The following is a 26,924-nucleotide window of genomic DNA, read 5'->3' on the forward strand; positions in this document are numbered from 1 at the left end:
TGTCTGCAATGGATCCTCCTGTTTGGTAGTATAGCACAGTAGCAGTACAGAATCTCTTTGGGCATAAGGGCTACGTTTTATTTCAGAGAAGTACTTTGCAGCTACATTCTAGTGGTAGGTGGGGTCAAAATACCAGTATACTTTAATTCAAAGCTCTTACTGTCAAATTAGGCCTTAGCACAGGCATTTCAAACTTTTACAATAGGGAAAAAGCTGTGTGAAAGCCAAGAAATCACAAACAATTGGTTGTCATGAGAAAGAGCATATGGTCCTTTGGGGAACCCAGGAGTGTCAGATTTGGTCCTCAGTTGTGGGATTTTGCACCTCTGTTCTGCAGAGGTTCTCCCACATAGAAGCTGTGTCTAAGTTGTTGTTGTCTTCTATCTGCTGTTCCCACTGAACTTCAAGGCAAGAAGAGTTTGCTCTGTGACAGCCACAGTTCCAGAAGTAAGGAAATGTGGCAGGAGGATCGTGAGGGTGTGGAGAAAGGTGAGAAAGATTTCAGGGCAAAAAGCAAGGGCAGGAGACCCCTGGGAGAAGAAAGGGAGGACGGAACTTCTTTGTACCACATCTCCCTTTCCTTGGAACTTCATTTCACCATCCCAAAAGGATGCTTTAGACTGTTGGATGAGGAACGGTTTCAACTGCGGGTGCAGCTGCCTCCTGGATATTCCCTGAGGCCTGGATGACTTCAGAGGGCGAGCTCCTTCATCCCAAAGACCCAGCCCCTATCACCTTTCTCCATGCAGAGAAAAGCACACAGTAATTGGTCCATGCCTCTCTGCACGTGGCAAAACAGACTGCCCTTTCCTGCTCTGTACTAGAGAAAGGCTGCCTTGGTCTAGCCCCAAGCAAGGAAATCTCATGCTTACCTAATCAATGGCTAGAGATGGAGGAGAAAGGCTGGCTCTTTCTAGTTCTGAGCTCTGAACAAGACCTGGCAGAGAAGCTAGCAAGCAGTAGGAAAACCCCTGCATGCTGGATGCCTCCCGCCAGTTCTTTAACCAATGAAGGGGTAATAATGGGAGTGAAAACTCCTGTCCCTCCCCCAGCCCAGATTATACACATTCCGGAGTTCCTGGTTCCAAAGCAATGGGTAGTTGTCCCCCGAGCTCTCACAAAGGCACCAGCTCAAGACTCTATAGCCCCTCTTTTCCAGCAGGGTGCTTCTCTGTGCAAGCAGAGGGGTTGGAGCAGCTTTCCATGCAGCCAGGAAGGGTGACGAGAGGATAACAGAAGGAAAACGCTTTCCTTTTGTCTTATTCTTCTTTTTTTACCATCCATAACATTGGGGGCAGGGAGAGCGGTCCTACACTGACACTGCTGCTAGTCTCTTCAGAACTGGTTATTCTAGCTAATAGAATTAGTTATCCAAGCTAACAAAAACTCTTATCCACACAGACTGCATGATAACCAATATTTTGATTACAAAATTTTGTTTGGTGGGCTGCCTCTCATACAACTTTTCTTGGCATCTATAATAGAAGATGAATCTCTTTGTAGCATCTGAATTGTCAGATGCCTTAGGCATACATGTACTTCTAAGAGACTTCTGGAAAATATATCCCAACGTAACACTTGACCATTGACATACCAGAGATACATTTTCTAACACATTTCTAACAAATGTTAGACACATTCTGACTGTCGTGACAGCAGAGGAAAATTGCACTAGAAAGACAAGTGGCTTTGTGTTACAGAGCTATGCTTGCACATGATAATACATTTTTAAAAAATGTATTGGAGCTGTATCCAATGTTAGTCCTACTTGAAGTACAGCAATTTGAATTAATTTAAACAAGCTTACTCTAAGTAGGACAAATATTGGATACATCTATATCTCATTTTCTTCCAGACCGCCAATCCCTGCTTCCCCCAACTCCTTTCAATTTTAACCTCATAATGGACTGGTGAAGTAACTTAGGCTGAGAGAACAACTGGTCCAAGTTCAACCAGTGAGTTTTGTGGCAGGGTAAGAATTTATTTTATTTATTTTTATTTATTTATTTAGAAAGCTTCTATGCCACCCCATTCGCCGAAGCCTCGGGGTGGCTTACAACAATAAATAATAACAATATAAACCAATATAATATAATTGGAGATGCCCTGGCCATAAAAATAAATAAATAATATTAACAATTAAAATGGCGTTTAAAGAAAAAGGTCTTCGCCTGGCGTCGAAAAACAAATAACGACGGTGCCAGGCGGACCTCTCTGGGGAGCGTATTCCATAGGTTGGGCACCACCGCAGAGAAAGCTCTCCTCTGAGTACATACCCTCCTAATATCCTTCACAGAGGGTTCCCAGGAAAGGGCCTCTCCATCTGATCTCAAGGGGCAGGCAGGCACATATGGATGTAAACGCTCCTTTAGGTAACCAGGAACCAAGCCGTTAAGGGCTTTACAGGTCAGAACCAACACCTTGAATTCGGCCCGGACTTCAATGGGGAAGTACTGTCCTGACTCTCAGCTATCAGCTTCATGGAATGATCCCAGGTTTTAGTCTTATGGGAAAGGAAGAAAAATGTCTTCCTTTCCCCTTTGTTCACACCATGCATAATCCTGTGACTTCTGTCATGTCTGCCCTTACCTGCTTTTTTCCTAAGCTAAACAATCTTAACTGGTATAACCATCCTTACATGGTAGTTGTTCCAACCCCTTGATCATTTTAATTGCCCTTTTCTTATCTCAACAATATGCTTTTTTAGGTTCAGTGATCACAATATTCTAACTGTGGGCACACACGGATTTTTATAAAGCCAGTCTGACATTAAGAGGTTTTTCCCCCAATACCTTTCCTAATTATGTCTAATATGGAGTTTGTCTTTTTCACAGCAGCCACACACTGGGCTGACATTTTCATGGAACTCTCTATGCTTTTCAGCCTATTCACAAATAATTCAGAATTAGGAGTAAGCAGTGGATTAGCTAGGTTTGCTTATGACATCAAAATATGTAGCACAGTTAAAACCAAAAGGGATTGCAAGGAGCTCCAAACAGATCTCTCCCAGCTGGAAGAATGGGCCTCAAAATGGCAAATGCAGTTCAACAAGTGTAAAGTAAGGCATGTTGGGGTAAAACAATCCACTTTAAATATAAGCTGATGGGATCTGAGCTAGCAGTGGTTGATTAAGAAAGGGTTCCTGGGGTTGTTGTGGACATCAACCTAGTGCACAGTTGCTGAGAAAAGGCAAATTCCATGTTAGGCATTATCAGGAAACAAACTAAACATAAAACTGCCAAGACCATACTCTTCTTGGACAAATCTTTGGTGCAACCACACTTAGAAAATTATGTAGAGTTTTGGTCTTTGCACCTGAAAAAGGACATTACTGAGTTGGAAAAAATACAGAGAAGGACAACCAAAATGATTAACAGCTTGGACTTCCATGTGAGGAATGGTTACAACAACTGGAATTGTTTAGCTTAGAAAAATGTAAGTAAGGGGAGACATGATAGGTTTTTAAAATTATACATTGCATGCAGAAAGTGGAGAGGGAGGCATTTCTCTCATAATACTAGAACCTATAGTCATCCCATGAAGTTGATGGGCAGGAAATTCAGCACAGATAAAGGGAGTACTTCCTCATTCAGTGAATAATACAACTTTGGAATTCACTGTCAAAGGAAATAGTGATGGCCACCAATTTGGATGGCTTTACAAGGGAACTGAACGAATTAATGGAGAAGTTTGTCAATAGCTATTAGCCTTATTAGCTATATGCTGCCTTTGTTTTCAGAGGCTGTATGCCTCCATGAACCAGTTGCTAAGGAGCTTGGGGAAGTGGAACTCTTGTACCCATCCTGCTTGAAGGATCCCATGGTTTGGCTGGTTTGCCACCTTGGGAATGGTGTGCTGGACTGGATGGGCCATTGATCTGATCCAGCATAGTTATTTTTCTGACTTTATGTTCTTGTATGAGGTTGTCTCAGTAGGCAAATGGGTGAAGCTGTGAAAAGCTATCAAGAAACAAATATTCTTATTCAGATTCAATTGCCATTTAACCTGGAAGGTTATTTGCTAAAGACAACAATATGATTCATGAAAGCTAAATATTTTGTGCAAAAAGACTGCAAATATCCTCTGTGAAGAAACTGGTTGCTGGGAAGAATTTTCCATGATCTTCCTGCACTGGTATATTTGGAGAAAGGGGTGAAGATTTATATATACATAAAATTCTTTTCAGACAAGTACCTTGATATTAAAGCTATTCCTCAAAATTCCAAAGCCCTTGACAAGCATATAAATCCCTCCTGTAGCAGAAAGCCAAACGTAATTCCTGAGTCACCCCTCTACCTCCTCAGGGAACATGGGGAACATCTGCCTGTGTGCAGAGCAGGCCTAATGGGAACAAGGTATAATGCCAACACAGCACAACTGAGCTGGAATGAGACTAGCATCATCTGTGGCAGAGGACCATGATTTCCCTGAATTCATAAATGAATGCTGCCAGCCATGCTACTTCTTAGTGTGGAATTCCATCTTTAAAATCAAAACACACATCTGCCGGTAACTGTGAATGTAGAGCTGTATCAGTAAGGGTCTTAACCCTTATGGTGCCTGCTGATGCTTTCCTGCAAATGAACCCTGAGACAATGTTTCACTGCAGCTGAGATTCTTCTGGTCTTGAAGCTCAATGAGGTCAGCACAGTTACCCTCCCCATCACATGCACATACACATACACGGACAGGGGAGAATTCCAAAGAAAGGATAAGCACCCATTCCCAGCCACCTTCTCCCTTGCAAACACCCCCTCCACTTTAACAAGAAGTGTAATGTTACTTTCTCAAGAGAACTTTCTCAAAAGTTGCAGTCCTCCTTGGAACTTTATTCTGCTAATATTTTCTGGCCCATGCTTATTATAAATTTGCTGCTTCTTCTGCCTCTTCTGTTTTTTGTTGTTGACATCAAGTTTTTGATTTAACCTATCTTTCTTTTTTTTAAGAAAAAGCCCAGAGTCTGATGCACCACTAGCTATTCTTTTATGTTTGCTCTCTATCATTTCAAAGCCATTGACTAGTAAAAATCAGTCCTATTTTTTTCCCTCTTGTGCAGTTAAGGTATGTTTTAATAAAGCAGTTTTGTGAAGGAATATGTGATACTGCAACTACATTGCCAATGTTTGTATTTCCATTGGCGTTCATCACAGATACAAGTAGTTTGATCTCAGTTATTACTATACTGAAAGTGGAAAGCAGAGCAGAAGAGTCAACACCTAGAGGACTATATCTATGGAAACCTGTTGGTTTTTAGGGTATTCACTATCTCTAAAAACTGCAATTAAAGTATACCAGAATCAAGGACTGTTTTGTATTAGTTTGCCACAAGCAAGAACAGTGTACAAAGTGTACAAAGTAAAAAGTCAATACTTCCAGTAAATATATCTCAAAAGAAAACAATATATAGTATGTTTATATAATTACCTGTCACTATACTGGTCTGCCACCTGCTGTTTTCTCCACAATGCACTCTTCTCCTCATTGAGTACATCAAACCAAGCCCAAAATACCTTCTTCTTAAGAGAGGTTTCCTGGTGTTTGCTTGCAATCTCTTCCAGAGTAGATATGTAATATAAGTACTGGAGACAAAACCCAAGAAAGGGGAATCCAAGAAAGTAATGTTTAAGTTTTATATAGGCATAGCTCTTAACAGGCAATGGGAAAAGTGACAGAACAGATGACTAAGATAACAGTTTTGAAAGGGAAAGAATGGGGGATGAGTTCACCCAACCTGGCAACTCACTGCATGGGTTAAGCTTTTCAGCATATATTGTTCATCGAATAGCTCAAGATGCCCTCAACAGACTGACTGGGTTTTACTATGGGCTAACCCTCCAGCATGTATCCCGGGGACTTGGCAGCTGAAGCCACCTTGTCTCCTCTTGCCACTCACAATCACTTCTTGCATTGGATTGATTGCTATAGCCACTGACAGCCTAGGTGCCCAAGCAGCACACAGAATGGTTGTAATTTACCACCAATTTTTTCATGGCTGCATGGTATCAAAACTCAATGTGGTGCACCTTTCCCCTTTCCCAAATACCTAGCAAGTGAGCCTAATGTGAATAGTTCTATTGTGAATAGTTCAGAATTAGAGGATGGGGTGATATAATTGCCACTCCCTTTCACAAGAAAATCTTGGACAGCTGTCATGTGAGAAGCAAAGTGACAACCTATCAACAGTCTTGCTTGATCAGTGTCCACGTCTTGTACTTATGGTATGCTGCAGCAGATACTGACCATAACACCAAAAAAGCAAGACATCTTTTGGCTGGTTGGAAACAAGCAATTTGCACACATCCAATAAAAAAAAATCTGAAAATATTTGTGCATATTTCTGACCCCTAAAAAACCAAAGTGGTTCAGTGTGTCACCTGGGCACTTTAGACTCTAAAGTTTAAAGGGGCTTAAGTTTAAATTAAAGTTTAGAGAGACTGTCCGTGGCTGTCTCTACCAGAGATTGTAAAAAGATTGTGAAAGGGGGAAAAAAGTTGCAGAGGCAACCAAAAAGGAGTTATGAGTGGTGTAGGGGGACTGAGGCAGTAATGGTTGCTCCAAAGTGAGGCTTAGGCGCTGTTCAAGTGGCTGTCACTGATGGTGGCTCAGGCAAGCTTGGCAAAAGCAGCAAGGAGGATCCCTGTATACATGATGGGGATCAGTCTTCCGGATGTGAATGACATGGCAACCCATTGTGGCCTCAACAACCCCTAGAAGTAGTTGTGGGCTGTCAGGGTGGCTTGCTGCCCTCAAACAAGCCAGACTGCAGAAAGTGTTCCGAGATAGCAACCTACTGAGGTTAGTTACCCATCTAAATCCAGTCAAAGTGTGTGTGTGTGTGTGTGTGAATAAACAAAAGAACTGTTAGATTTAGGAACAGCAGGGTGTGAGCTCTTCCAGGCAGATAAAAAAAGTTACTATTGAATATATTTGACAATCTCAGTTTCCATTTAAAAAAGGAAAGGGAAAGACACAGTCCTTCCTATGTCAGACTGATTGGAAAAAGAAGGCACTGTGGTTCCATGCTCAGATCTGCACACTGGGAGTCAGGCTGAGACAGTCATGTAGTTTCACTCTGATCCAGCAAGGGCCACCAGCGGTATCAAGTAGGCTAGAAAACATTGTCATCGGGGGGCCTATAAGTGTGGTAAATACATAAATAGGCTCCTCATGGCCACAGTCCAAGAATGAATATAGCACAGCATCCTCTTCCTAGCTATGCTGATTGTGGGGAATGTTGCTCTTCAGACTACCCACTCATCCCCATTCATTGTGCCACAAACTGCTGAAAGTAAGCAAGTTGTCCCTAGCCCTCAGTTATTGTCCTCAGCCTACAGGCCTAGATTAGAGCAATTTAGATGTAAAGGCTACAAAGTAATTGATTGCAGTCAACAGCTAATTTAACATGCCCACCTTTCTCCAGATTCCGAAGGACCTTCTGAGCAACAGGCAGGAATAAAGGTTCTCAGCTTGTGCTATTTTTCCATCAAGGATCTCTTGCACATGATGAAGCCACGCAAGCAGACATTTCCTTTGCAATCCGAAGCAATGATGCCTTTGTGCCATCTGAGTTCAGACAGCAAGAGAGACCTGGTTACTCAAAAGATTGCTGGCGGCTGCAGTCAGGAAAGCTCCAATGCAATACTGCTCTGGCTTATTATTAGAAGCTCCCACCATTATTTGCACTCAGTTTCCCATTTCACTATTGCTGGAGCGAGCATTTTAAATGATCCCTTTTTTAACTCTGCAGTTTAACAATACAATTACATTTTCTTCACTAGTCATAGCATGAAATTTATCCAGATCTGGCAAGCTGGATTCACAGATATACCTGGCTTTAAATGAAAATGCAGATAATCATTTATTATTTCCTCATATAATTGCTTTAAATGTGAGGACTCTCTGCAGAAGTCAGTTACTAAAATGCATGTCTGGATTAAGATTACCACGTATGGGGCAACTAAAAAGCTGGCTGAAATAAAATTCTTTTGTTATACAAGTCTCACGGGTCACCAGTCTGTGTCTGGGCCCAATTCAAAGTGATGGTTATGACCTATAAAGCCATAGAAGGCTTGGGAGTAGGCTACCTGAAAGACTATCTATCTATCTATCTATCTATCTATCTATCTATCTATCTAACATTTCCATACTGCCCCATTCGCCGAAGCCTCGGGGCAGCTCACAATATGACGTAAAATACAAAACTAACAATATAAAAATAACAATATAAAATAAGTAACAATATAAAATAAGTCGTCCTGGCCAGATAAAATAAGCAAATACTGTTAACAATTAAAATGACGCTTAAATAAAAAGGTCTTCGCCTATTCTTTCCTTCCATAAGAGCCTATCTGTGTCTTAAGATCTTTGGGAGCAGCCCTTCTTTCAATATCACCACCTTTAAAGGCATGCTTGGTGGAGGCACAAGAAAGAACTTTCTCAATGGTTGCTCCCAGGCTGTGAAACTCCCTGCTGAGAAAGGTGAGCTCCACTCCTCTTTTGTTCTTCCACTGAGAGGCAAAGACCTCTTTACTGATGCAAGCCTTTGGTAGGGTTGGCTGCTGTTTATATTCTATTATTGCTGTATTTTCATTGTATTTTGTTTTATTGTGGTTTTAATCTAGTTTTATTTATGATTGTAAGCTGCATTAAGTGTCATTTTTCTTGGTAGGAGGTTGAGCTACAAATTATCTAACTACTTAAATAATCATCTGTAACATGAGAGCAAAGTCACATAGAGCACCGTTCTTTGTATACTGTAGTTGTTGCAACCTTCTCTCCCCACTTTTAAGTCTCAACCCAGCTGTTCTTTTTACTCAACATCAGAAAATAGACTGAGGTTGAATGATTTCTCATAACCTAAACCTAAGTAGGTCAGAAAGGAGCCAGGAATGGTTCATTCTTGATGGGTTCAGGCACTGCTTTCTAGACCAAGCTAAGTTGCAACACTTCTCATAAATCTTAGTTTACTAACCAGGAATTTTTAGCTTGGAGAACAGTGAATACATGGCAGAAGACTAATCCTTAGCCCAGAAAGCCAACATTATTTCCAAAATACCTATAATTATTCAGGTACTTACCACCATATTTTCCTGACTTTGCTTTATTAGTCTTTTCCAAGGATCCAGCCCTTGTTTCTTGAGCAAAACCTTGGTGTAATGCTCCTTTGCTTTTGACAAGAGCTGCTGCTCTCTCTCCATCCGTCTCTGTTTTTCTAGTTCTTTCTGTGATTAGTGAAATAGACGATACATTCATGAGGTCAAAATATCCTATCAAGAATGTTCATTACTTTTAGTAATTGGTCTTGAAACCAATGATTAACATAAGGGATTCATTACTAGGAGTTCCTTAAGGACCTTTTGCCAGATTATAATCCTTTCTTGGGTATACAACACAGTATCCCTCATGTGCCAAGCTGAAGTTGTTATTAAAATAAAAGATTGATATTCATGTTGCTCCAGAAAGCACTCACTATAATTCTTTTCCAGTCCTGAGATCTCAACTGAAGTTGCTGCTCAACAGCAGTTCTCACCATACCACATACAAGAATTATACACATTTCTCTACACCTCCTATTTGATCAGGACTGCAACACCCATTAACCCTAGCCAGCATAGCCAATATGAAGGAATGATGGGAACTGTAATCCAAAAACTGGAGAAGCCACATGCTCTATATTCCTGTATTAAATGGTGCCATCTGATCTGCTCAATTTTGAATGGATCACCAGTTTTTCCTTTTGTCTGTCAGAGATTGTACACAGCACAGTCTCCGTTTAAAGCCACAGCCAGTGTCACACATCAGCATTGTCGGCAACCTGCTAACCCCACCCTTCAGAATGGGGCCTGTTTTAACTCTGACAGGGATGGGCAGAGAAGGGAGAGCTGCTTTGCTTCCTCACTATTGCCTCCTGTTCATTTGCTCTTGTCAAGCTTAAGGCCCTGAAGAGCAGCAGCAGCCTACTCATCCCTTCTTCCTTTCTGTGCAGTCGTGAGGAGAGCTAGGGCAAGCGAACCGGAAGTGGGAACAGGGGCATGAAGGTGTGTCAACTAAGAAAGCAGGTCTTACTGCCTAAGAGATACCTCCCCACACACATCTGGGGCCAGCATTCCTTGAGTCCAGCTTCCAAACATTATGGAGGAAGAGAGAGACTGAGACCAAGACCACTGGCATCCTCAAGGCAAGGCTATCCTGATAATAATACTACAGCCCACTTATATTATATGGGGCCACGCTTCAGATGGTGACCATTAGTATTGCTTTGAAAGAGAAGTGCTCAAAATGGCCCTTTTGAGAGGGGTAAGTTGGGTTTTTCACCTCTGAAGAACCCTTCACACTGGTGTACAGGACGAGGGACAGGCAGGTTCCAGGCTTGTGTGATCTTTTTTTTTTTTTTTTACTAGAACCACAATATCCATTAAGTCAAGCCTAGACATATTAAAGACATTCTGAGCCCAGGAATTTGTTTAGGTATCAAAACTGAATGGAGCTCATGACCCTATTATACAGAATTCCATCCCAAACTTCCTTAATTTCAGCAGCTTAATGTAGAGGTAGGGCAGGGCAGGGGGAGAGATTTTGTGGTTACTATCATTAAACAGTGAATCCTTCATGGTCCTCTACAGATTATCCAGAGATCTACTGATAGATACAAATCTTCTGCTTGCCACTGGATAAGACTGGCAATTCCTGCTCTTTGCAAAGAGTCATAGCTGAACAAACAGCTAAAACCCTTGAGCAAAAGAACTATGGAGCAGAGGCAAGCTCAATATTCTGCTCACCATCTTCTGTAGTTTTCTTTCCTCTCGCCTCTTTTCTAATTCAGCCTGTTTTTTTGCAGCTTCCTGCTTCTGACGTTCTTCTTCTTCAGCCTGCATCTGGGCCTTTTAATAGGAAAGAGAAAAAAGCAGTTTCAGCCCATCACATTGAATCCCCTTGTATCACAAAATATCCAAACCAGATATCCACTAAACCATAATAAACAGAGGAACGTATACAGTATAGGCTTAATGCCCTTGGGTCATTGAGTTATGCTACACACACAGCAGTACAGGGTAACCACAAATGATTTTGCTTTTATCCTGAAGCATCAGACTGGTGCACACTTTTCTTAGCTTGAATTATTTTCAGTGCTCATGGAAGACAACTCCGTTACCAGTTATTAGTTAAGACAGCCAAACATTCAGTGGAATACCTCCAAACAGAAGGACAGGAGAGAGCAGTCACCATCCTGCTCTACTTGTTTGCTCTGCATGCAGAACCAGCTTTGCAAGCAAGCCCACAAAAATTGCTACCCTACAAAAAGTTTCACTAGCCTGCTACACATCTATGCTGGATGTGGAGGGGGATCTTCCCTGCTCTGGCAGTCCATTTGGTTTCCAGATGGGAGATCTACCAGCATGTTCACTATCCTACCTGGAATTCCATGCACTCACTTTCATAAAATGCCATGTTTCTTACGGTATCAGGCAAGCAGGTAAATGCACAGTTGCTTTAGCCTGTTCCAGGAAGAAAATTCCTATACAGCTATGAGGTATGCCCATTTCAGCCTTGAAGTGTTTTGTATGTGTTTAAACACTGAGCCACTTTTAGTTTCGCTGTCTTTTATTTTAAGAGATACTTAATGTATGGTTTATGGCAGCATGCAGCTTTACTTACCAACTTCTCTTCCTCTCGTTTCCTTTTAGCTTCCTCCAGTTCCCTCCTCCGTTCTGCTCGCTGAATTGCTCTCTCTTCCATGGCTAAAGAATTGAAGAATAAGGAGCATAGGGCAAATGCAGCTTTGCAACTCAAAGAATAACTAGTTCTGTTTGTATGTGAATTGACTTATAACACCAAAGAATGTAACAACTGTCGCATTGTTCATCTAGATCAAAGGTAGTCAAACTTTTTGGTCACTGGATACATCTGACCATTTGAGAAACTGCCCTGTACACCACCACAAAACATGTGCCATGGGAGGTATGACAAAGGTCAAGTAACTTACCCAAAAGACAAAAAACAAGCAGAGGTACAGATTGTGCTTGAACAATTATGCAACTTCTTTGAATCAACTTTTCAGCACCAACAGAAACCAACTGTACAGCAACCCCAATTGCTGGTAAGAAAATGTTAATAAAAGGAAGTGGAAAGGGTAGACACCCTGTTTCTCTACCTCTATTTAATCCTTTCTGTGCTTCCCAGTGAAAATTTTCAAGGTTATTCGAGGCTTATTACCCTCTGGCCCAAGGGACACCTTGGAACCATCTCTGGTCTGCTGCAACCTACTTGCTGGACGCTTCCAGGAAAAAATTCTGTTGCATCCACTAGGCTTGGATTCCAGAGTTACAGCAGCTGAATTGGTGGAGGTATCCAGAAAAGTCTTATCTAGTTTTACTAGATGAATTTCAGTTGGTACAGCTTGAGGATATGGACAAAGCACTTGGACACGTTTGTGCAACCATCTCTGGACTGGATCCTCGCCCGTCCCGGTTTATAAAAACCAGCAAAGAAAGGATAACCAGCTTAGCCAGGAAAGTAATTAATGTCTCTTTGTGAGAGCAAGTGTCACCCAGAGTTTTGGAGTTTGTTGCCTTTAGTATGCTAATGACACACAGCTCTATTTCTCCTTTTCATCATTGGCAGATGAGGCTGGTGTGTGGCTACAATAATGGACTGGATGAGGGCTAACAAACTGAAATCAATCCAGGCGAGACTGAGATGCTGTAGGTGAGTGATTCCTTTGAACAGAATGTTCAACCTGTTCAAGATGAAGTTGCAGAACCCCCGAAGGAACAGGTTTCTAGCTTGGGAGTGCTCCTTGATCCATCTTTGTCACTTGAGGCTCAGGTGCCATTGGTGGCTCAGAGTGCTTTCTACCAGCTTCAGCTGGTGGCCCAGCTGTGCCCCTATCTGGACAGGGATAGCCTGCCTTCAGTAATCTATGCTCTGGCAACCTCTAGATTAGATTACTGCAACAAACTCTGTGGGGCTGTCCTTAAAGACAGTTCAGAAGCAGCAGCTGGTGCAGAATGTAGCAGCCAGGTTAATAACTGGGACTTGGAGGTCCAAACGTATACCACTTCTGGTCTGCCTACATAGGCTGCCTGAATGCTTCCAGTCCTAAATTCAAGGCCCCACAATACTTGTTGGAGTGCATCTCCCAACTCTGATCTACCTGGATACTATGCTCTGCCTCTGGGGCCTTCCTCTGGGTGCCAACCCCTTGAGATACTTGGAGGGTGGCAAGTAGGGGAGGGCATTTTTGGTGGTGGAATACCACTTTGGAATAATCTCCCTGCTGTAGCCCACCTGGCACCAAATTTGCCATTTTTGGGCATGAGGTTAAAACAGCCTTCTTTTCAATGGCCTTTAAAAACCATTCAGGGGCATGATACGATTCACCAGGTGCCTTTCTTTTACTCATGGGCAGGTCTTTTTAAAGTTCTTTTATGTTATTTTAAATTAATTTTAATGTTTTAATCTAATTTTATAATGTTCTTATTGTTCCTACCCTTTGTTGTAAACTGTCCAGAGAGCTTCAGCTATGGGTGGTGTAAAATTTAAATAAATAAATACAAAATCTTGGTAGTAACTAATAAAAGTGTCTGAGTGCAGCACATTGCTTACCCCTGATCTAGATCAATGCAGCAACTGGGTTTGCACAATATGGTGATCCACTGTAAGTAACTAGCCACAATGTGGGTTGTTGCGTCATATGAACTACTTCCTGCAAGTTCTTGTCTTGGGACAAGAAGCTACCCTGATAACCCACGGCCAGCTCCAGGTTGCTGAACCCAAGCTGGGTTGCCTTGACATCTGAACCCAGCACACTAATCCCATCCCAGCTCCAGGGAAATGGTGAGCAAACTGCTCAGTAAGAGTGGCAGCCAGTTCTTGCCCCTCTTGCTGAGCTCACCTGGGTGATCACCAACGACAGCTGGTCCCCCAAGTGTCAGTCACCTTTCAAAATCTCCATTTTGACAACCACTGATAGTCCCCTTAAAGTGCCAGAACAGCACCCTGAAGGGGTTGTCTGTAGCTGGCAAACATTACCCCCACACCATTTTTGTAATTAGCTACAAACAAAATTGTTTCCACTTAGTTTTTGTCATACTTGCACAATTGTTCTGAAGCACAGTTGCACAAATGGGGAACTAAAGAGCCTTGGTTGTGCAGTGTTGGGGTGCACTTGCTGCCGAAGTATAGCAGGTACCAGCCCTGGATGTTGAACTTAAGAGGATCCTAAGGGTTTCTGAATCCTTTGGTTTTTTCGGCAGTTGTCAAAAGGTGAGCTGTCAAGCTAAGCCATACCAAAGATGTGAGTGATCTTTTCGCACAAAAAGCACGTGGTGGAATTTACACTGACTTTGTAGCACAATCTTTTGTTTTTTGCCCTAATAATTCTCAAGATGATGCACATTTTGCATTTTTTCATGAATTTGTAGGGGGGGCAGCCGCATCACTTATCTGGGGATTCACGGGGTGGGTAGCCCTGTCAGTGATTAGGGCAAACTTGGGAAGAATGTCAAGATTTTCTCACTCTTGCCAGGCTCCTTGCTGACTGCTGGACACTACGCATGGTAGGATAAACAAATCACAGTGAGATAAGCAATGTAACAAATAGTTGTAGATAAAACCACCCCTAGAACACCCCACTGGTTCTTAGGATGCTTTGTTAGAAGGAAAAAACGGGGGAAGCCACTGTAGGTGACTCAGGCTTGGTCTGGACAACATGACAACATGCAGTGGCTCACTGCCACTCACTCCTGGGTTGCCATGTCACTCAGAGCAAGTCACTAAGTAAACTTCCATCAGTTTTGGAGTAACTGGGCATAATGGAATCAGGAAATCCTAAGGAAGAGAGGGTAAATGCACAACACCAAAGTTCACATTTCACAATAATGATGTATCATTTTTTACACAGAGAGGATATTATGAGATGAGAATCAGAGTACAGATAAGAAATCTTATCTTCAGGAATTCAACATTAAAATAGTGAATAATCTTCCATTTAAGTTGTTAAATACCATTTTATGCTTTAATTGTAACCTTTAATTTTAACCTTTACAATTAATTATAATCATCACAATCCTGCTTTAATTACATCCCTCTTATCGCAGCTTACACATTCATTACCCGCTCTAGAAAAGAGTAAATGTGACTAATTTAGCATATTCATCACATTTGTATCTCTTTCTTCCTCCATGTTTTACCTTTACAGCAACCATGTTAAGGTAGTTTTGTCTGAAACTGTGAGAAGCTCAAGGTCACCCACAGAGTTTCATGACTGCATGGAAATCTGAACTTGGATTTTCCTGACTTCACACTGGTTCTTGTATTTTATAGGATGTTTTGAGGCGATCCTGGATATCATAGTTCAAGTAAAATTTTCACAAACAATATTCAAAGATGTGGGAGGCATTTATGAATCTAACAGGCTCTATGAGTTTCTGAGCAAAAGGTTATTATTCTCAAGCAGTATGTTTATCACATGCAAGTTTCTTTCCAATTGACATATATTGTTCACACAAGTTTGAAAAAGGCCTTATCTAGGGTATAACTGGAATCTTCAAATGTACCTAAAGGTATATGATAGCTGCAATAATCACATGAAAAATACAGCATCCCCTTATTATAACGAATTTAAAATTTCTTGCAGTAAGTCAAGCATTTTTAAAGATCTTTCTTCCCTTGCACCTTGAACTACCAACTTAATAATTAAAACCTCTGGACAATTTAGTATTATGCTTCACAGGTACTCTCCTTTCCTTTCTTGGATGTGGTCTGTCTTTAACTCTCTTGATATCTAATGTTATCACTAAGAATTTTAATCCCAATGTTATTAATTAACCTGAGGATGAGAATCTGGTATACAAACAGCCTATGATGCTGAGTGAACAATAAACAATAAAGAGGTATCTCACTCTCTCCTTTCTCAGTCACCCCACTCTCAAATCCTCCTTTCTCTCCTGAATGTACTTTGACCAGTCTTTATTCTATTTCTCTCAGTTCAATCTTTCCCTTCTGCTCTCAGGTTTTTGTCAGCTTCTATCTCTCCTATCTCTCACACCTTATAATACTTGACAACATTAGGTTTTGACTCTCCCTAGTTGGAGCCTAATGCTGGGAACAATAGATGGCAAAAGAAGAAGGGGACAACAGAGAATGAGGTGGCTGGATGGAGTCACTGAAGCAGTTGGTGTGAGCTTGAGTGGACTCGGGGATAGCGGAGGACAGGAAGGCCTGGAGGAAGGTTGTCCATGGGGTCGGGATGGGTCAGACATGACTTCGCGACTAACAACAACAACAACAACAACAAAGTCACTAATGTGTCCTCCAAGTATTCTACTTCCTTCTTTAGAATCGTAAATGCCTTTCACAGCACTGGGATTCTAATGAGAGGGCTGTGTCTTCAGATTCTGCTGATTTGCTGACTGGCCACAACTCTGACAGACTGGTAACTTATCTTTCCCCCCTCTCCTCTCATACTTCCAAGCTCTGCCCACACACTCTCAGTCACCAACTCACTTCACTCACTCATCCCCCACTTTTACTCCCCTTGCTCTTCTGAAACTTACCAACATTTAAAGGAACACAGTTTCATAACATTTTAAATCATTACACAGTCACATTAAAATGGTTTTATCTGGTTTTGTGTGCTATACACTAATTTAACAGGAATGGCAAAATAAGGTTTTATTAAGAGGAGCAACAATAATCATGGTGTGATCTTACAGTAACTACAAGCATTAAAAATGCATGTCTCAAAAGATGGAGCATATTATATGTGCCTTTGAGATAGTAACTGAGTATACTGTCTGAACTACTATTGCTTCTTACCCTGGTCTTTCTGAGATTGGTTGAAATACAGCAGCATCATTAGTTAGCACAAAGCCAAATAAAGGGTGAGCATGCTGCATTGTCACAATGTTGGTGACCTCAGCCTGCCCCCCCTGCTCCAGATATATATAAAAGGCAAGGTCTCCAAGAAGAAAAAGTTTACTTAGTTGCTACAAGTCAAAGAAAAATGCACACTTCAAAAAAAAAGGCTTCATTTTCCTACAGTGAAGGTGCCAAATAGACAGTTATTTTTCAGCAGGTGTTCGTATCTATCATTTCAGTGCCTGGCTATTCCTGTGCTTTCCTCTCTAAATCAGTTTAAAATATGATTATGTGCCAGACCATTACATTAATCAGTCATATGAATCCATCTATGTACATGTCGTACTGTAGTACATCATGATATAGGGGGTCAAGATCTGATCAAGGTATTCCTGAATTATGAGGACCTGTTTGTGTTCAATCAACCTGTATCTCAAAGTGCTTCATGACAGGTTTGATATTTTACTGAAGCTTCCCACCCTAGGAATGAATTCCATCAAACATAAGATTCTACCTTTGAGTAAGGGATGAGGTGTGGATAGCATTCTTAGATTCTTTTTTCTTTGGACATCTGCCTGGCAATTTTCTGACCTGAAAGAAACAGAAATGCTAAGACAGAGGTATCTAGTATGTTTACAAATATCACAGTGTTGTCTGGAATATTTTGCTTTGAACAGGACATGCTTTACCCATTGGGAATGCCATTTTTGTGTTCTTAGCACTCTACCTTAAAGGCTCTGAATTCTTGTAATTCAGCGGATTCTCTCTCAATGACTTTTCAATCCTAGATTTTGGAGCAACATTGTTAAGTGTCCTGGTAACAGCAGTGGCTTGCTCAGCCTCTTCCCTAACCTTTTTTAGTTTCTCATTTTCCTGAAGCTGAAGGATCAATTCTTGCTGCTCTTGAATCTGCTGTCTCTGTTCTTCAATCAGCTGCTGCTGGAAGGCATAGCGGTGCTCCATGGGGCCCCAGAAGGCAGAAGCTGTTTTTTGTCTTGATGTACCAAGACACTGTGAGGAACTTCTTTTTTGGTTACAAAACATGGCATGGTCCTCAGCATTCAAAGCTGCATGTTTCAGAGTGACCTGCCATGCCCATTTTGGCTTCTTTACTGACTGAACATCAAATTTCTGATTGTCCTCTAGAGAGTAGGAATTTGTTCTTTCAACTTTTACTGTGGTGGAATCATCCTGTAAATAGGGTGTTACAGTCATCTGAAAAGGGAGAAGAAAGCCTCAACTAATTATAAATATTATAATTTATGTTAATTTAACAAGCCTTATTCTTTTAAGAAGCTAGACTCCCATAGCAACAGATTCCAGAGCTACTCAATAGCCTCCTAAATCCTATTCTTTCATGTTGTTTGGTAATGTAAGATTCTCTCACCTTTTTCTGGCATTAGGAGGAGGTTGAAATACCCATGAGAAGCATGAAGTCTGGGATAAGATGGCTATTCTAAAAAATAGCTAGCAGTGGCAGAAAGAAAAGCATGTATATTTGCTTCATCCTCTTTTTGAGCAGTTCCAGTTTCCCAGCAACCATCACCTCATAAATCATTCTGCGTACCAGGCAACAAAACCTTTTATGTTATACCCAGCATGTTTGTATTACGGTGCCTGCAATCTGTTCTCAAAAAGAAAAACAAATTTTGCTACACATATCAGGCCAGTTCACTGTCTCAGGGCATGAGCAGTGCATTGATGCATGTCACACATGTGTTTGTGCAACCTCATAAAAAACCAGAACAGAAAACCATAGAATAGCTTAATTTACCTTTTCTTGACTCACAGACAGATTCTGGGCTTCTTCTGTTTCATGGATTTTCTTGTTATCCCATGAAGAATGTGGAGCAAATTTCCCCAGTACTAACTCTTCTAGCAGGTTTGCCATTTTCCTCCTTGTTTCCTCCTTTTTCATCTGTAGTTCTCTCTTTTCTATTTCTGTTCGACTCCAACACTGCCATTCAGTAAAGTAATGGCGCAAAATACATTTCCGGTTAAAACTTGTAGCCATTTGTTTTTTTCTAAATAAAAAACAATGTTCACCAAAATTAACCACAGGTTCCTTAGGTTAGGAAGATCACCACCCTTAAATTTGGGTTGAAATTTAAAAAATGAATTCCATAAGTATGATTTTTAAAAATACATTTATTTATTTACAACACCTTTCAAAGGTATCTGATCAGATACCAATTCATACTTACACTCTTGGTTGTATAACACACACAATGCATTCTTGTTTTCCCCAATGTATTTCCCTGTTTGCTATGTTACAGCCTCTATTACAATTCTATTAATAGGCAACATTTTCCAGTTAAGATATTTGACTGGCGATAGGCAATTCAAGATATGCAGCTTGTTAAACTTCTCCCAAAATTGACTGGCCTATGGGCAAGCTGTCATTCAGCCACAACATCAGGCTGAATGGTGTGGGTCAGATGTATTTTGACTGCCTGAAATTAGCTCAATGGGGTTCTAATTTAATTTCTGTAAAGTCAATGGAATATCAGATTTGTCCAAAATGGACTTTAAGCATCAAGACCTTTGGATCATGTTAAAGTCACAAGGGCCAAGAAGGAAACAGAACAAGAGTTAAAATGTATTGGCAAGTTTTAATATCACAATAATAACAGAAATGTATATTGTATTTTCCATTAAGACTTGTTCAAGCAAAACAGGGAGATGGGGCCTTCACAGTTTTAAATGTTTTTTTTAAACCTGCAATTCATTCCTGTAATCAGGGTTATGCACATGTACCTAAAACAATGGCATATCCTTCCCCTCTTCTCTTCTCTCTTCCTCTGTTCCCTCTACTACATAAACTGCTAAATTGTGAGCTCCTCAGGTAAGAGACTCTTCATTTTTCACTCTGTAAAATAGCATGTGCACTGATGGCACCATTCCTAACTCTGCTGCTGTAGCTTACTGCATAGACAGCCTGATGCAGCTGTGTTATGCTGAAGAGTCAAAGGCAGGGGTGCAGATATCTTTTTTCAACCCAGGGCTAGGTTTTGTTTTGGAGAAGATTTCAGGGCTGCATTCTAGTGGTCTGTGGAGCTGAATGCAAAGAAAATAGTCCCAAAATAAGAGCAAATGTTGGCTTAAATGTCTTAGTGCCTTTAAGCAAACAAATCAGAGAAGAAAATGAAAAGGAAATGTCTTTCCCTTACTGTGCACATATTGTTTGCATGCTGCTTCATTTCCACAGTTATGTGAGCCAGGCATGGGTTACTCTGTCATTCAAACGTGGTGAGCTGGGTGGTGGGAGTGGTGTCCAAACCATTCCACAGCCCATGGCTTGTTTTATACCTACCTTACCAGGTTCCGGTAACATGGCAACCCGCACCTGGCATGAGTAATTATGGAACAGGCACAGCACCAGAAAAAGAGGACCTCATGGCTCATTTTGCTTCCCCAGTAGTATGAAACTAATCACTGCCAGTAAGTAAGCATTAGGAGAGACATGCTGAGCTTTCAGAATGAGCGAAGTTGCATAATAACTGAGAAAGCATTGGTTAGAGAACTAGATTTGGCCACAAGCCTGAGTTCCCCATTCTTGGTCTAAAGACATGCCATTTTACTGCCTTTACTGCATCTCCTTACATTATCCTTTTCTGAAAAAAGCTCCAAATAAATAGTAAAGGCAAAACTAGAGATAATAACGTTATCATTCTGCTCTAGTGCAAGCATTTCTAAGGCCTGAATTGGCAAAACATCACATGATACTTTCCTCACACTATTAATATCTCTGTGAAGAAGTCATATCAAATACTGTTACCTATTCTGATCCCAAAGCTGGTTCTCATTTCTTTGCATTTCCTGCTCCAGCTTTCGGGACCATGTATAATCTCTCCAGGCCCGCAAAGTCTTCAGTTGGCACTTCCAGTCAGCAAGGGCCCTTGCTTTTCCCATCTTAATCCTGAGATCCAGGATAAGCTTGTACCAGGCAGAGAAATACTTCTGTAGGCACTGTATTGAAAGGTTAATAAGATCATCTAAACATATTCAGTTACGTTGACTGTTCTGATCATATAATCCCTTATATTCCAAAAATGATCAGCAAATGTCATCACAGCTTGCTCAACTTTGTACCTCCATTCCCAAACTACTAGGCACACAATTGCTGTGATTAGAAAATAAAGACCAGTGAAAAGAGTTTATTAACATCAAAATGAACATTCTCCTTCATAATTTTCCCCGTTATTGTTTTCTGAAATAGCTGTATTACAGAAACAACAGCAGTCCTTTTCTGCTTTCCTCTCTAATCCATATTCCCTCCCATTTACAAAACAAAGTCTTGAGGGTCCAATCCTATGGTCCCTAGATGGCATTGTCCCAGGAATCACAGGATGGTTCAGGCACAAATTGCACAAGGTCTTAGAGCTCTGACCTCAAAGGGGTGTTTCTCCAGTTTCACCCCCACATCCCACTTCTTGGCATTATCCACCAACCATGGACTCTTCCACAGTGGTCCCCTTTTGTGAGGCTGGAAGCAGGTGAAATGTCCGTTCTCCTCCTGACTTTCACCTTGTTAGCTTTTGCTTATTTGTTTGGTTACTTTGTTGAATCTGGTGCTAAGTCCAGTGCTCTGACTGAAGAAAAGACTGTTAGACGAGAGGTGGAAATTAGACACCTGGTAGAGTGGCTTCAGGATTTTTCTTGGATATCCTTTACATCTCCAATATCAGAAGCTTGTTTAAAGAACACAGAATTGCTCTCTGGTATTTTTTTTAGAACAGCTCTGCAGTCTATCTCTTCAGCTGTCCTCTTAGTTCTAGCACTCTTTCATGTGTTTTTCTCAAATGTACAATAATTGTACAAATCACTCAACTGGAGCTGACCTATGGGAAACTGTATTTCATTTCTTTTGGCCCATTTTCTCTTAAAATATGTTTAGTTGTCAGTTGCTTTCCTTGGGATTCTATCAGTATTCCTCTTCGATACTATTGTTATTGCATTGTTGTTAGCTGTCTTGAAGACAGTATATAAATCCAGTGTAAATTGTTTTTAAATAAACAATAGTAACATCCACACAAAGTCTGGAGGTGTTAACTGACACTCAGGTGGTTCAAAGTTAATTAAACCAGAACAAGTGTGACTCTCCCATTAACAAGTTGCACTGTAATCCTACGCATGTCTGCACAGAAGTAAGTCCTATTGTGTCCAATAGGGCTTGCTCCCGAGTAAGCAGAGCTAGGATTACAGCCCTTGTCTGCTTTTATTTATCTTCCCCATTCTCTGCTCTCTTCAAGTATACACTCAAATGATATAACCACAGACTGTAATGTTCAATGGCAAGTTGCAACAGTGCTACAGGTACTGCACAAGTGGTTAGCTTAGTCTTCTGGTAAAAGAGATAAAAAACACAGCTGATGTGACACAATGGTATATTCCCAGGTATAAACTAAACCCATTTCCACAGCAAATTCTAGATTCTGCTACCCTTCTGCTCACCACAGACACTTGCTTCACAATACAACCAAGGTTTTCATTATTTTCAGTTCCAGGTCTCTTAAGAGAGATCTTGGGACCTCTGCCATGGAGATGAACCATTTCTGCAATCAGACTTTAGCTTGGATAAGACAGTCAGGGTTTCTTGGTCTAGTTAAAAGAAACAGTCTGTCTCAGAGTGCTGAAACAGAGATTGTGAAGGTTCTCACCTTCCGATTTGCAATGTCAATCTTGCCCAGCAGGTCCTGGAGGTTGGTTTCTTTTGCTTTCCTTTGTTCTTCTATCTCACAGTCCAGATGGGCTGACATAGCAGGGGACAGGTTGACTTCTACTAGTCTCTTTCTTTCCCTGGGAAAAAAGGCAATCCGTAAGGAGCTAGTGGCGGAACCTAAAATGCACCTATTTATTACTTTTTTATAGTGCACAATAGCAGAAGCTCTCTTGAATTCCATGTGCTTGGTCTGCTAAACTTACATTTTCTGTGCATTTTCTATGCGCTGCCTTCTTTCTACAAACTCTTTCCGCAGCTTTACCATCAGCTTTTGGATTTCCTTGTCCTCTCTTTTGGCTTTCAGAAGCTTCTTCTTGTTCTCCTCCTGGAGTTGTTTGTGGGCCTCTGACATGAGAGATTTTTTCAGGGCTTTCTCTTGTTTAAGATGCTCAAGCTCCTTCTGCCGTCTCAGTCGATTTTCCTTTACCTGAAAGGCAAAAACAAACAAGAGATGTTTCTTTTCTAGAGGACCCTGAGAAATAAACACTTTTAAATGTTAGCTATTTTTAAACTCTTCTGCACGAAGAGCAGAGAATACATGGGCAATATCTGTAGCACTGCATTGCAACTCACTACTGGAAATTGCAATGTGTGGTTATATCCCTGCACACACATAGATGGTCTCTACACACTTGTACATGGCTACCTCATTTCCAGACAACCACCAAGGCTCGGAAAATGCACAAAGAAATATAATATATAAATCAGTGTTCCATCAATACAATCTTCCTGCAATTTTCAAGTTTGTGTTAGCATCATTAGGGGTTGATTATGCTCAAAGATCATACTATGTAGATAACAGAATTGGTGAAGTCTTGTCTTATCTGCTAATGATCATTTCCTCCATAACTGGGACTCATACAGATCCTAGTTATGAGAACATACAAGTCATGCAAAGAAAATATATGCTAAAATACATGGAAACAGACAAAGAGATCCCTCCACCTGTTTATGCCTTAGCTCCATGGTAATTCGTGGGTCCCTGGACTTTCTTTTCTCCTTGCGATCCTCGGTTTTAAGATTTTCCAAAATACCACTCTTCACAACTTCACTTTGCAGTAGATGCTGCAAAAAGTCTTGCACTGTGGTACTTTCCATTTCTTGTTCCAAATAACCATACAATTCTAGAATGCATGTCATGTGGAGAGTATGTAAAAGTACAGCAATAAAATTCCTGAACTATCTTAAAGTATATTCAGCACAGTCTCAAACTAACTATTTTGCTGAACAGGCAAATTGTTTCCATATGTACAATGCACAGTACTGAGAATAATGCAAAATTCATTTCCTCTGTGCAGTGCCAAGTCATATAAACAGCATATATATTATTCAAGAACTAAAAGAGGAAAAAGTACTTTAAAGTCACTTCAACACACAAAACGTAACTGCAGACACAAAAAAGTAACAAACCCACAGAGAGATAACACAAGGAATAGCTAAGTCACAAACAAACAAACAAAAACTGGATCCAAACATTACCAAGCCAAAAAATCCAGAAACAATGTCACACCATTTTACACCATTTTTTCATGTGCTACCTCTGCTACATGTTCAAATACCCAACAAAGCATATTTTGTTTTTACAAATATTCAAAAATAAATGTTTGGTGTTTACTATAGCCTCAATTCAAGCTTGCCATTTGTAGTGCAAGCCCAAACTGTTCGGTCATGGGAGTTTTCAGAATGAATACAGCTTGACTTAAGCACTTTGCTTGCTGTAAGTCATGAAAAGCACCATTTCAATAGCATAAGTTGTACTAATGCAGAACTTCGGCCCTTCAGGAATGTGCATATAAGCAAATTTAATTCATCTTGACAGCAAATTCCCATTAAATTGTGCTCAAAACTGCCAAACACTAGGTTATGCATTACCAGTTCCTGGGTTTTTTTTTAACCCAGGAACTGGTAGGGGCACACAGGAGAACCATGGGGCCCCTGCTGCTTGCTACTTCCACTTACAATTAAGAATCTAGAAATGCCCAGAGTTAACCTACCATCAACTCTTGAATTACCTCTGTTTAGTTGTTTAACCCCTAAACAGTGCAAAGCTTCCAGGGTTGAGCATCATGAAACAACTTAGGAAGAGTTTGGTCCTAGCTTTTAAAATGAAAGCAGAAGCAGGCAAGCAGGTGGGAGGCAGACAGTACATTCAGGGGTTCTTTCCACAACCTATGGTTATCAAACCATGGGTTGTTGCATGATGTGAATTGGGTCTCTAAATCTCAGTTTGAAACCCAGGAAAGCTCTCACCATCGAAGTTGTCATACTTCTGAAAGTTCATAGGGGGTTCCTGAAGATTACAACAAGCAGCTGTATTTTCAGCAATGTCTTCTGGATCACTTGCCAATTCCAGCTTCAGTTTTGAATTCATCCACTCACTAAGAAGCTCTTGAGCTACATTGATGAAAGTAGTTAATGATTTTACTGGAACCAGAAATACCAATTTAGTGGTTCAATGACAAAAGAAATTTAAGAGTCTAAGCCTCAACACATTCCTGGAAGCAACTCCCACTGGTTTCCTCAATATTTTCAATTTCCAAATAAGTTTGCTTAAGATTCTTTTACTTCTAAGTGTTTTAGAAGTAATTATTTTTGGTATTATTCTTGGTCTTATTTAAAGTGTCATTTTAAGACACTTGGATTGGGCTAAGAAGACCAAACAGGATATATAATTCATTAATTAAAATGATACATGTAAATGTAATTTGTACATGAAATTATATATATTGTTTATTGAAAGCAGAGTGGGCAACATGCAACCTGAAAATCTCACCTTGACCCTTTCTTGTGGTTCCTCACTGCTCCTGCAGCAATTTGGTGGTGCAGCAGCAAGAAAAACAATGCTAAATTTTGGAAGCAAAGCATCATATTTGGTTTTTTAAAAGTTTTAATTGCTCTCCTTACTGCCATGACACCAAATTTTGGTAACATGGTGGTGGTGGAGGTGCAGCCCACCAAACCCTGGAAGTTTCTCAGCCCTACTTTAAAGCTACCATTCATATTGATGACATTTATCTAGTCTTCACCACAGACACACTCTTTAAAAGTTCTCTGCTTTGCTGAAATGAACTCCTATCCCCACCCCACATGACCATTACACATTATTAATGCCAGCACAGGTAGTCAAACCCTGAAAACTTCAGGCATAACCAGAAGCTGTAATTCTTTAAAGAAGAGTGTTTGTGTGTGTCTGTTTGTAATGCAGCATGGACTGTGTTGAAGGAGAATGGATCTGTTTTTCCATGAAAAAAATAATCAAATATTCCAATGCCATGAAGATGACTTTCAGTGCACTTCATGTAATGATTCTGGAATATGACCAATGAATATAGAGAGATTATTAAGATATTCTGGACCACCTGGAGCCAGCATCATATTTAGGAAATACCTTCTACATATGCTCCATCATGATCTAGCAGCTGCTCTGTTGTTTCCAAATCCAGCACTGGACCATGAAATCCTCTAGGATAAGAAGTCTTTTTTGAGGAAAAAGCCTCAGAAACAGCAAACTCAGAGGCTTGTTCCACTCGCTACAAAATAATGGGAAATATAAATAATCTGGAATATATTATGCATTACTCAGAGTATGCAGTGTAAACTGCATCTGTAACATCCAGAGTTCTGTCTCTTGGCATCGCTATGCAATAGGATATTAGGCAGTTGGGCTAGGAAAGACCCTAAGAATTTGGAATATCATTTCCAGTCAGACTAGGCCATAGCAGACTAGATATACCAAAGGTTCAATTCAGCAGCTCTTTTCTGTCTTAATACATTATACACATAAGAAGAAAAAGCAGGGGCAAGTATGCTAACCCTGTTGCCTGCCCATCTCTATCCTTGTTCTCCACAAGAGTTGAGGGTGAGTGTCTGCAGCAGAAAGCCCTTTCTATTCATGGAGGTTGCATTCTAAATAGCCCAGATAGAGAAGGCTTCCTCTACAGAAAGTCTTTCTCTCAAATGCTGAGGGCAAGAAATACAACAACAGAGGCAACGCATATCTAGCATACTTGTTCCCATTCTCCTCCCTCATATGCAGCGTTTACCTGCATTAAATAGAACAAGTATAATATAAAATGACATAACAGGTTCATATAGAAAATCTGCACAGTGAATTACAGAGATTTTAGTGGCTATTTGCATAACTGCAATATGAATATGAATACATGTCAAAGAAAAAGATTACTTGTTCTTCTGCTGGCATATACTGACAAGGATGGGGCACTATACCCATTATTTTCATTCCCTATCATAGTAAGTCATATTAACAAGGAAATCTCTCTCTTTGAAGATGCAAACTTCATTCACAAAGCAAAGATCTTAAGCTTCTACTACTTTTCAGTGC

At 40.6% G+C, this 26,924-nt stretch overlaps 1 protein-coding gene across 2 annotated transcripts in view; it reads right to left on the reverse strand.

Annotated features, from left to right (window-relative positions):
- The window catches only part of CCDC191 (coiled-coil domain containing 191), a 31,153-nt gene that overhangs the window by 2,491 nt on the left and 1,738 nt on the right, over positions 1-26,924 (reverse strand). The window contains exons 3-16 of one of the 2 annotated variants that reach the window (XM_044442119.1): positions 25,971-26,112; positions 24,833-24,976; positions 23,528-23,706; positions 22,786-23,009; positions 22,521-22,659; positions 20,639-20,829; positions 18,635-18,884; positions 17,588-18,075; positions 17,375-17,451; positions 11,656-11,738; positions 10,779-10,880; positions 9,078-9,221; positions 7,411-7,563; positions 5,425-5,579 (exon numbers count right to left, since the gene is read on the reverse strand). In XM_044442119.1, coding sequence (XP_044298054.1) covers positions 5,425-5,579; positions 7,411-7,563; positions 9,078-9,221; positions 10,779-10,880; positions 11,656-11,738; positions 17,375-17,451; positions 17,588-18,075; positions 18,635-18,884; positions 20,639-20,829; positions 22,521-22,659; positions 22,786-23,009; positions 23,528-23,706; positions 24,833-24,976; positions 25,971-26,112 — 2,471 coding nt within the window. The remainder of the gene's footprint in view (positions 1-5,424; positions 5,580-7,410; positions 7,564-9,077; positions 9,222-10,778; positions 10,881-11,655; positions 11,739-17,374; positions 17,452-17,587; positions 18,076-18,634; positions 18,885-20,638; positions 20,830-22,520; positions 22,660-22,785; positions 23,010-23,527; positions 23,707-24,832; positions 24,977-25,970; positions 26,113-26,924) is intronic. The other variant, XM_044442120.1, reaches the window with a different exon arrangement.

Source organism: Varanus komodoensis, unplaced genomic scaffold (genome assembly GCF_004798865.1).
Source record: "Varanus komodoensis strain SLA01 unplaced genomic scaffold, ASM479886v1 scaffold4, whole genome shotgun sequence".
NCBI classification, from domain to species: domain Eukaryota; kingdom Metazoa; phylum Chordata; class Lepidosauria; order Squamata; family Varanidae; genus Varanus; species Varanus komodoensis.